Below are 12,056 nucleotides of genomic sequence, written 5' to 3' on the forward strand. Positions count from 1 at the left end.
TTGGAACGGCCATCCCCCACCAGAGAACTGGGCGAGTCCAGTGAAAGTCGAACAGCCGTGTAGTCGAATCTCTAAAATGATGAAACTGCGCTGCATGAAGAACAATGAATTTTATGCCGATCTCTGAATATATTTGAAAACTTCCTTCAAAGATAGTTGTATAAGGTTGCTTATACCATCTCAAGGTAATTGGGTAACCTTACTTTACTTTTGCCAATAGCTTAAGTTGAGTTTTCTATTGAAGCATTAGAAATAAACGTTAACGTTATTGAGCAGCATCATGACAACGACAGGACTGGATAGCCCTAACCGTCTTCAAAGGATAATACAACATCGTAAGCCAGGACTAAGTATAAAACTTTGAATTTGTTGACAGTTCGATATCTATTTTTGTCGGTTTATGTACTCGATGTTGGTTCAATCAGATGACTAATTTGGCGATGCATTTACGTGCGTAATTACGCGTCCTTCAGACTAGTTTAAAATGTAAACTTTCTTGCCATGGTTAGAAACAGTATCTGATATGCGTATGTAGCTTATCTTGGCAGAGTGGTGTTTTTGCCTGGAGCAGAGAGAATCTCATATGGGGTTATGGACCAGGAAAATAGAATGGCATATTATCTGTTGTGGCAATGGTCAACATTTATGTTATAGTTTTTTCAGGAATTTGTCACGGTTGTCGTAGGAATGAGCGACCAAAGTGCAGCGTGTGTGTCGTTCCACATTTTATTTATACTGTGAAACTATGCAATACATAAATAAACTTGAATGACAAAAAAACAACAAACCGTGACGCAGAGGTGAAACAGACACTACTCAAAACTAATCTCCCACAAACCCAGGTGGAAAAAAAAACCCTACTTAAGTATGATCTCCAATTAGAGACAACGAGGACCAGCTGCCTCTAATTGGCGATCATCCCAAACAAAACCAACATAGAAATACAAAACTAGAACATGAACATAGAAATACAAACCATAGAAAAACACCCCCTGTCACACCCTGACCTACTCTACCATAGAAAATAACATCTTACTATGGTCAGGACGTGACAGAATTTTTAACTGATTTATAATCCCAAAATGTGGGAAGATTATGGATGAAGTCAGTGGTGTAGTGGAGGGTAAATGCAGTTTACACACTTTTTTGACCTACCGCTTATCCACATTTTGGGGAAAAATGCTTTGAAAGTAGGCCTATAGGGAGCGTAACTTTTTTTTATCCGCGACCGGTGATCAGTTTAACCACCTATTTTTTTGACCACTTCACTGATGAAGATTTGTGTCGTATTCCAGCAGATATTGTCACATTGTGTCATATCCGACAGTGTTTTTTTTCAAGTCACAATAATTCATTTGGAGACAGAACAGGTAGAACTTATAGAAATAACACATCTAACAAGTGGAATATGGAAGTGTGTATGCGGTTCTATACGCTCCATTTCTGTCTGCAATGATTTGAACGCTGTGCCCTGTTGAAGATGTGCCCCAGTGGGGTAGTTACTGCCACTTACCCTTGCATAAACCAGCCTTAGCACTGCTGGTGTTGCCGTGGAGACGGGTGTGTCAAGGGACTATAGGCTACTACCGATACAGTTTATGGTTTTCTCTGACACTGCCTCAGTAAACCTCACACTCACGGATGGAAGTGAGAACGATTTGGAAATGCCTTTTCTCCTTCTCAATCAAATACTAGGTCACCTCCTTCCCTAGTTTTTCTCAAAAGTCGCCTCACAGTCAACGTTGATGGAGAGGTGTGACCAAGTCACTTTGAAGTTAGTCCTACATATCAGTGGAGGCTGCCATGGGGAGAACGGCTCATAATAACGCCTAGAATGGCGCTAATGGAATGGAATAGCATTAAACACATGGAAACAGTTTGTTTAATGTATTTCATACCATTCCACAAATTCCACTCCAGCCATTACCACGAGCCCGTTCTCCCCAATTAAGGTGCCACCATCCTCCTTTGCTCCATATAACAAACAGTTCATTAGGCCCCGATCCCGACCTGGTTAAGCGCATGTAAATTGAACATTATTAAATTTTTATGCACTTTTCTCTCAAGGCATATTCTTACCTACAACTTAACCTGTTATGGATAGGGGGCAGTATTTTCACGGCCGGATAAAAAAAGTACCCGATTTAATCTGATTATTACTCCTGCCCAGAAACTAGAATATGCATATAATTATTAGCTTTGGATAGAAAACACTCCAAAGTTTCTAAAACTGTTTGAATGGCGTCTGTGAGTATAACAGAACTCCTTTGGCAGGCCAAAACCTGAGAAGATTCTGTACAGGAAGTACCCTGTCTGAACATTTCTTGGCCTTCTTGATTATCTCTATCCAAAACAGGGGATCTCTGCTGTTACGTGACACTTCCTACGGCTCCCATGGGCTCTCAGAAGGCGGCAAAAAGCTGAATCGTGGCTTTGCAGGCCCTGGCTGAAAAACATTAGCGCGTTTGGATAGTGGCCGGTCAGAGTACTATGAGACTGAGGCTCGTGCACGAGTAGACTCCATGTTTACTTTCTCTCTCTTTGAACAAAAACCACCACTCCCGGTCGGAATATTATCGCTTTTTTACGAGAAAAATGGCATAAAAATGTATTTTAAACAGCGGTTGACATGCTTCGAAGTACGGTAATGGAATATTTAGAATTTTTTTGTCACGAAACGCATCGGGCGCGTAACCCTTCGTCACCCTCGGATAGTGTCTTGAACGCACGAACAAAACGCCGCTATTTGGATATAACTATGGATTATTTTGAACCAAACCAACATTTGTTATTGAAGTAGCAGTCCTGGGAGTGCAATCTGACGAAGAACACCAAAGGTAATCAAACTTTTCTAATAGTAAATCGGAGTTTGGTGAGGGTCAAACTTGGTGGGTGTCAAAATAGCTAGCCGTGATGGCTGGGCTATCTACTCAGAATATTGCAAAATGTGCTTTCACCGAAAAGCTATTTTAAAATTGGACACCTCGATTGCACAAAGGAGTTCTGTATCTATAATTCTTAAAATAATTGTTATGTTTTTTGTGAACGTTTATCGTGAGTAATTTAGTAAATTCACCGGAAGTGTTCGGTGGGAATGCTAGTTCTGAACGTCACATGCTAATGTAAAAAGCTGGTTTTTGATATAAATATGAACTTGATTGAACAAAACATGCATGTATTGTATAACATAATGTCCTAGGCGTGTCATCTGATGAAGATCATCAAAGGTTAGTGCTGCATTTAGCTGTGGTTTTGTTTTTTGTGACATTATATGCTAGCTTGAAAAATGGGTGTCTGATTATTTCTGGCTGGGTACTCTGCTGACATAATCTAATGTTTTGCTTTCGCTGTAAAGCCTTTTTGAAATCGGACAATGTGGTTAGATTAACGAGAGTCTTGTCTTTAAAATGGTGTAAAATAGTCATATGTTTGAAAAATGGAAGTTTTGGGTTTTTTGAGGAATTTGTAATTCGCGCCACGCCTATCATTGGATATTGGAGCAGGTGTTCCGCTAGCGGAACGTCATGCTATTCACCCCGCTATTCATTCAGGATGGAGATCGAAGAAATGAAGGTTTGGTGGAGGTGTGTCTATTCTGACCTTGACTTAATTCCCTGATAACTCCACCACCTTTATGTGTGAGCAAACCATGAATAAGGTCGAGCGAACCTGCCGGTTCCAAGTGGAAAAAGACTCTACTAAATTTTTTTCTGATAGAAATAACAGCATACTCCATGCAGTGTAATTTATAAATGGATAAGAGCTATTTCAAAGAGCTAGGAAAATAAGTAATCCATTTGAGAAGGGGATTGTAAAAACATAGCAATGTTTTAGATTATTTTTCCTTATGATCACTGGAGACGAATGTGAAACCAGCCATATGGAAGCAAACTGAAAATCATATCAACAGGACATGTATTGCGGCCCCTTCTCCACAGTGAAATAGGCTCTAAATAGCTGTGCCATTATTTCCGAATTTTAATTGTGTGCCTTCATAATTTGCATGGATGAAATTTGAACACCCAAGCTCTAGGTTTATGTATGGCTGAACCTGCTGAGTTGATGTATGCGCTTTAGAATGTTTATAGCCTATGCCCGGGCTTTTCTCCGTTTTCTTTTACAATTTGTAAAACAATCATGTTAATTATTAGCCACTATCGGGAGCTACTGCCTGTAATACCCCCATACATTTAGAACTGTCACTTTAGTATTACTTTTCTTCAATTTGCATCCTTCCATTACGTTCCGTTCATCTTTCTTTCTTCTGTCACGTCCATGCAAGTTGTTCCTCAGGGTCGCTAGAATTAGTGGATCATTTTAGGCTAACATTGTGCAATAATTTGGGATAAGTAGCCTATTTGAATCATTATGGATCTCAGACCACACGTGGCAGGTTAAACCTGGAGCCTGGTGCACGGTTCACGATGACTGGACCGTTGTCATACAGTTCCATGATTCGTGAGAATTAGGGTAGATTTATAGGACTATTGTTCAACCCCTATTGTACACTTTTTTCCACCTTCCAATATTTCATGGCTTGAAATTGAATATGACAAATTTCAGGATGAATCAAAGCACTATTTATTTATTCATTCATATATTTTGTATGTAAAGGCTCTCCAAACGTGTTTTTTTATTATCTGCAATGTGTAATTTTTTTGGCGACCTGACCAAATTGCCATAGAAATGTGAGTTATAGATCTGTCATTCTCATCGAAAGCAAGTCTAAGAAGCAGTAGATTTGTTATATGTGCACTATTTATATGCTTCCCGTTCTTTTTGTGTCTTTTACTTTCAGGTTTGTACACCAGCTTCAAACAGCTAAAAAATACAATATTTTTGGTTATGGAAAATGTATTTCAGTGGTTTAGATGGTACAACGATTGTCTACACTATACTTGCTTGTTTTGTCACAAACTGAAATTAGGCAAACTATTAGAATTTTAGCAACCAGGAAATGGCGGGAGCAATTTCTGCATCTTTAATGATTCATACAGTATATACTTTCCTAACCCTAAAACTTGCCTAAATAATCTACAAGATCAGAGTATTTTTTAAATCTACCAGTTGGTGCTGAAACGGAGACGAAGATGCATAGATGGCATTCTTTCATTGATCCCTATTTTCTGAACCTGTTCTCTCAATGTATTCTAATCTGTCAACAAAATTGCAATTAAATGTACACTGTATTTAAAGGGATGTCGATAAATATACTGAAAACCCTATTGAATGAAAACGCCACGAGAAAATCTGTTGGTCAGCAAGTGGGAGGGTTTTAAGCGATTTAATTACATTTATTCAGTGCATGCAAGGTAACCACGCCTGCAATGCCCATTACACATGTTAATGAGGTAAGTCTGAATACAACTACTGAGAAATGCGTAGGAAAGGCTTGTGTAAGAAAGCCGTAATTTCCTATGTCGGAATCGGGCCCTAGAGGCCGACACATTACCAATAAAATCCTAGTCCTACATCATTGAATCACAGTCAGCTTCACAGCACGCTATGGTAATGAGCTTTTCAATGCCAGAAGGCTGTCAAGTTTAGCCTGTGTACTAGTCTCTTTAGCTAATCCACTCCCTGTACTTCATGTCATGTGCCAAAAAGACTGGCCTATCTGCCATCTTCAAGTATGAACATTATATAATTAATGAGCTCGAGCAGAATCGAGGATTTGATCCTGATTCGATCACCTTTACAGCTATTCTCCAATCACAACGATTATGCAAATATTTGAACTCTGTATGCTAAGCAACCATTTTTTGTTTGTTTAGATGAAACCAATCTGTCAAAAGTTGATAACTCATGTCTAAATTCTCAAAGTAAATACATACTGCAATTCCAACCTTTTTTTGAGGCTCCACATGTTTTCATGGAAAATATGAATGTTATTTCCAACAACCAATGAGCAACTCCACTGTAAATCCAGCGCATATTGAACGTTGAGATTGCTGAAAGGCCAGTCTCTTTGGAATGTTAGTCTGAGTAACAGTCTCTAGCTATGTCAAGCTGGGTTCTCTGCCCAAAGCACATCACATGAAACTACGTCATTTGCGTTCCTATCAAGATGCTACCATAAATACAGACGGCCCAAATATTTTCTCAGTTCAATCCATCTCGGCAGCAGTATTCAGCGATGGGAAATGTACATGTTGACCCCCTTGACAGACATCATTAAATGGAGCGCCATTACCAACAATGCTATTCCGGGGGTATGCAGCCTGCTGTTTGTTTTAACTGGTTGAATGGAGCTAGAGAAATATGGTGCTTTACGTTGGGGGGGAATAATTTGACACTAGTCAGGGTCTCCCCTGTCATGTCATGATGTCACTAAGCCTACCTGTAGCCTGGGGATATGTGTAGCATAGCAAGCTCTAAGGCAACGGTCGCCGATACTGAGGTTAGGGGTTACTAGAGTCATGTTTTATGTATCATTTACTGGACATGATGATTTGTCATATACCTGTCAGTGTGGGAGGATGCGGACACAAGCACGCACACATGCACACTTTTTAACTAAAATTAGGTTTATGGGGTTTTCCTGGATGCATGGATAAATTAGCTCTGGCTGCTTGGACACATTAAGGCTAATGATTGCCTGGTGTGATCCTATTGTTGGTGGCATCCAAGGGAAAAACTATGTTTGTATGCCTGAGAGTGGAACTTTCGGGGAGTCAGAGGTGGGACAGGGCAAGGACTCCCAATTGGCCTTAGGGGAAACACATGTCGTGTGAGTGTGTGGAATCTGGAAGCTGTGTGAAACATTCTCATTAGCTAGTGGAAAAAGTGGAACCATAACAGCCATAGTTATTGGGGAAGGGTTGAGAGGGATGGGGGCAGGGCGGCTTCTACAGACTACAGTAAGTGGCAGAGTCAGACCGACAAGGGAAAGACTGTTGCAGTGTAACTGAGGGGATAAGCAGATGTTGCCTGTGTCCCAAATGGCATCCTATTCTCTATGTAGTGCACTCCTTTTGACCATGGCCCATAGGGCTGAGGAAGGAATCTAGGCTCATTAGGGATAACCTGTTTCACAATCTCAAAACAAAGGCCTAATGGATTTCAGTGGAGGTCATATGTGAATTTAGTAAGGCCTGTTCTTTTCCTCCTAACATATACAAAGTGTGGTTCTATCCACAAATGAAAACACACACTAACCAAACAAAACATTGAATTGAGGGGAAAAGCATAATCTTACGTCAGATAGTGCAAAAAAACGTCTGCACGAAATAGAGTCCTACATTGAAAAGAACAAGGCTATGTCTAACAGAACAAAAATACAGATAGAACCTTATAGTCCCACGTTCTCTAACAAAGACTGGGATGCAAATAAACCGCATTGGACTGATGTCGCACTAAACTTGACTTAAGGCAATTTCTCGTGGTAAAAGCTGTTGATGTCTGCTCAAGCTTGAATTATTTGTTACGTGCAGTGCCATTTTTTGCACATTATGGTTTGTTTGAATTCTGACCAAATACTTTCTATACACAAGAAAACTGGGCTAGATTGCTGTCAACTGCTGTTCACTGCACTGAATACTTCATTGGAATTGCCAATATTAGGCTAAGGCTCCAGCTATAAAAACATGTCACGGATCCCTCCGGAACTTTCATCACGCACACCTGTCCCCTATTCCCACTGATTAGTATATATGTGCCCTTTGGTTTCCATTGGGGGTCGATTATTGTTACAATGTCCGTTGGGACGTGTGAGTACCTGTTCTGTGTGTTTTGGGCTTTCGTGCCCTTGTGGATTGCGCAGATGATTACGGGTCTCGTCCCGTGTGTTAATCATCGTTCGAGTTTGTTATTTATTCAAGGTACTCCTCGCTCTTTTGTTTTGGGTTACTACCCTGTGTTTTGTATAGTGTTTGTTTGGTCTTCGTCCCCGTGCCTTTACATGGCACGCCGTAAGTTGGGTACAGTAAAAAACCCTAGGGGGTGCGGTCAGGTTCTGGATGTGTGTGTGTATGTGTGTGTGTTTTGTCTCATTCCCAGCTGTGCACTCCTGTAAGTCTGGCAAACCAAGCTAAGGGGGGTGGTGGTGTGTCAGAGGGAGTGCAGGCTACTCCCAGTCCACTTTCCCCCTTAGAGCTCTCATCTTGCATTGTATTGCAACTCAGATCGAGGAAACTGCAGGAAATGACATTAAAGATTTTGGAGTGTGGACATGACTCTTTCCAAGATGAGAACTTTCTAGAAACCTCTTAGAGCACAGACACAAACCAACAATTAGTTGCTGTTCTCCTTTGTCCTCCGCTCCGGTCTCTGATATAATCTGTCCTGGGCCAATAATCTCAGCGAGAGAGAAAGAGAGGCAAACAGAAGCTTTTATTGACCAGAGAGAGAAACGGTTACGTTACCTCTTTCTCTCTCACTTTATCTCTCTCTGGAAGTGTTATACACTGCTCAAAAAAATAAAGGGAACACTTAAACAACACAATGTAACTCCAAGTCAATCACACTTCTGTGAAATCAAACTGTCCACTTAGGAAGCAACACTGATTGACAATACATTTCACATGCTGTTATGCAAATGGAATAGACAACAGGTGGAAATTTATAGGCAATTAGCAAGACACCCCAAATAAAGGAGTGGTTCTGCAGGTGGGGACCACAGACCACTTCTCAGTTCCTATGCTTCCTGGCTGATGTTTTGGTCACTTTTGAATGCTGGCGGTGCTTTCACTCTAGTGGTAGCATGAGACGGAGTCTACAACCCACACAAGTGGCTCAGGTAATGCAGCTCATCCAGGATGGCACATCAATGTGAGCTGTGGCAAGAAGGTTTGCTGTGTCTGTCAGCGTAGTGTCCAGAGCATGGAGGCGCTACCAGGAGACAGGCCAGTACATCAGGAGATGTGGAGGAGGCCGTAGGAGGGCAACAACCCAGCAGCAGGACCGCTACCTCCGCCTTTGTGCAAGGAGGAGCAGGAGGAGCACTGCCAGAGCCCTGCAAAATGACCTCCAGCAGGCCACAAATGTGCATGTGTCTGCTCAAATGGTCAGAAACAGACTCCATGAGGGTGGTATGAGGGCCCGACGTCCACAGGTGGGGGTTGTGCTTACAGCCCAACACCGTGCAGGACGTTTGGCATTTGCCAGAGAACACCAAGATTGGCAAATTTGCCACTGGCGCCCTGTGCTCTTCACAGATGAAAGCAGGTTCACACTGAGCACATGTGACAGACGTGACAGAGTCTGGAGACGCCGTGGAGAACGTTCTGCTGCCTGCAACATCCTCCAGCATGACCGGTTTGGCGGTGGGTCAGTCATGGTGTGGGGTGGCATTTCTTTGGGGGGCCACGTGCTCCCCAAAGGTAGCCTGACTGCCATTAGGTACCGAGATGAGATCCTCAGACCCCTTGTGAGACCATATGCTGGTGTGGTTGGCCCTGGGTTCCTCCTAATGCAAGACAATGCTAGACCTCATGTGGCTGGGGTGTGTCAGCAGTTCCTGCAAGAGGAAGGCATTGATGCTATGGACTGGCCCGCCCGTTCCCCAGACCTGAATCCAATTGAGCACATCTGGGACATCATGTCTCGCTCCATCCACCAACGCCACGTTGCACCACAGACTGTCCAGGAGTTGGCGGATGCTTTAGTCCAGGTCTGGGAGGAGATCCCTCAGGAGACCATCCGCCTCCTCATCAGGAGCATGCCCAGGCGTTCATACAGGCACGTGGAGGCCACACACACTACTGAGCCTCATTTTGACTTGTTTTAAGGACATTACATCAAAGTTGGATCAGCCTGTAGTGTGGTTTTCCAATTTAATTTTGAGTGTGACTCCATATCCAGACCTCCATGGGTTGATAAATTGGATTTCCATTGATTATTTTTGTGTGATTTTGTTGTCAGCACATTCAACTATGTAAATAAAAAAGTATTTAATAAGATTATTTCATTCAGATCTAGGATGTGTTATTTTAGTGTTCCCTTTATTTTTTTGAGCAGTGTATATCGTGTCATTAAATGTGTGCCATGTGCATGCATGATGGTTTTCTCACCTATGTGTTACTTTTCCAGTAACATTTAATACACATACAGCTGAAAACCCATGCCTGTGTGTGTGACTGTCTCCCATGTGTCATCCTAACCTAGTTGCCTGGATTTTCTAATGGTTATCTGAGTTCTGAGGTAACAACCTTAGCTTCTTGTGCCATGCTGACCTTTGGAGACAAGAGACTGACTTATTGAAGTCTAGAATGGTCCCGGACACTCTCCCTCCACCACTTGGCGAACGGTCAATAAATAAATCCTCACACTGCGAGGGGATGTAAATGGTGTCCACGGAGACCAGGCCTCACCATCCCATGTGGCACTCAGAACATCTCAGTTGTCATCTTATCAGTTTCACTCTGCCGCTGCTCATTGGCTGTTTAAAGCCTCTACAGTCAAACGTTATAATAACCATAATTCAGTATGAAACAACATTGGGCTATTTGAGGTGGTTCTTCTACCTCTTGAGTTACAGTATAACGCAACATCCAGATGCGGTTTGGATTAAACCAATTTATCACTTGAGTGTTTCACTTGATGTTCATAATAAGAGTGTTCAATCTCCCGTAGGAACAGAGGAAGAGGACGCAGATTGAGCAGCCAGCAAGCCAGCCAGCAGACAGACATCGCAAGGAGAGCAGAAGGGGACCTACAGTCCTGCGTGGTGGAGATAAGGTTCCAAGACTAATAGCAGAGCTGACTGTGGGAGAGGCTCCACATTTCATTTCACCTTCATTTAACCAGAAAAGGCCTTTGAGGTTTGAAACCCCATTCCAGAGGGCCATCATGGGGAAACAGAACAGCAAACTGCGGCCTGAAGTGCTGAACGACCTGCGCGAAAACACAGAGTTTTCCGACCATGAGCTCCAGGAGTGGTACCGAGGCTTCCTCAAAGACTGCCCAACGGGCCACCTGACAGTCGAAGAGTTCAAGAAGATCTACGCCAACTTCTTCCCGTATGGCGACGCTTCCAAGTTTGCTGAGCACGTCTTCCGGACGTTCGACACCAACGGCGATGCCACCATCGACTTCCGGGAATTCATCATCGCGCTGAGTGTCACATCGCGCGGCGGCCTGGAGCAGAAGCTGCGCTGGGCCTTCAGCATGTATGACCTGGATGGGAATGGCTACATCAGCCGGGCTGAGATGCTGGAGATCGTACAGGTGAGTTGAGATGAGAATGAGTTGGTTCAATGGATTAGAAACTGAGCATGGTGCAGGTATCATCAGGGGTTCGATTCCTGCATGGACCACATACTATGAATATGTTGACTGTGGATAGTTTACAATTGTATCAGTTGCTTTGGATAAAAGTGTTTGCTAACTTCCTGTGGTGGATTTTACTGGTGGATTTAGTCAGAACACCCTCCAATATGTTCTCTGCTCACTTCAGCGTCCTATTTTTTACTTGTCTTTGTGATTTATCTAATGAATGATACGTTCTTTATTACTCACGTCCATGATATCGTAAACATATTTTCAGCATGGACATTGGCTGCAGCTCATTCTATTTTTGTTTCCCTTAATCAACATGGTCATATTTGCTCTCCCCACCACCGTGGCCAGAGCAGCATGTCCCGTATCAGTGTTGACTCAGGCGATTGTGTGTGGTGGTGATAGAAGTGAACACATTCTCTTGTTAAAGTCCTCAGACCATTTTATATTTATTTTTATTTCACCTTAATTTAACCAGGTAGGCCAGTTGAGAACAAGTTCTCATTTACAACTGTGACCTGGCCAAGATAAAGCAAAGCAGTGCGACACAAACAACAACACAGAGTTACACATGGAATAAACAAACGTAAAGTCTATAACACAATAGAAAATTCTATATACAGTGTGTGCAAATGAGGTAAGATTAGGGAGGTAAAGCAATAAATAGGCCATAGTGGTGAAATAATTACAATATAGCAATTAAACACTGGAGTGATAGATATGCAGAAGATTCATGTGCAATTAGAGATACTGGGTGCAAAGGAGCAAAAAAAAGAAATAACAATATGGGGATGAGGTAGTTTGATGGGCTATTTACAGATGAGCTATGTACAGGTGCA

The 12,056-nt window shown here is 42.4% G+C and overlaps 1 protein-coding gene across 3 annotated transcripts in view; it reads left to right on the top strand.

The window, feature by feature from the left end:
* Positions 1-12,056, top strand: part of LOC106607564 (hippocalcin-like protein 1) — a 22,902-nt gene continuing 10,846 nt past the window's right edge. The window contains exons 1-2 of one of the 3 annotated variants that reach the window (XM_014204616.2): positions 1-185; positions 10,573-11,166. In XM_014204616.2, the coding sequence (XP_014060091.1) occupies positions 10,789-11,166 (378 nt within the window). In that variant the 5' untranslated portion in view covers positions 1-185; positions 10,573-10,788. Of the gene's footprint in view, positions 336-10,572; positions 11,167-12,056 lie in introns of all 3 variants that reach the window. The other 2 variants (XM_014204617.2, XM_014204618.2) reach the window with 2 other exon arrangements.

This window comes from Salmo salar, chromosome ssa06 (assembly GCF_905237065.1).
Source record: "Salmo salar chromosome ssa06, Ssal_v3.1, whole genome shotgun sequence".
Taxonomy (NCBI): domain Eukaryota; kingdom Metazoa; phylum Chordata; class Actinopteri; order Salmoniformes; family Salmonidae; genus Salmo; species Salmo salar.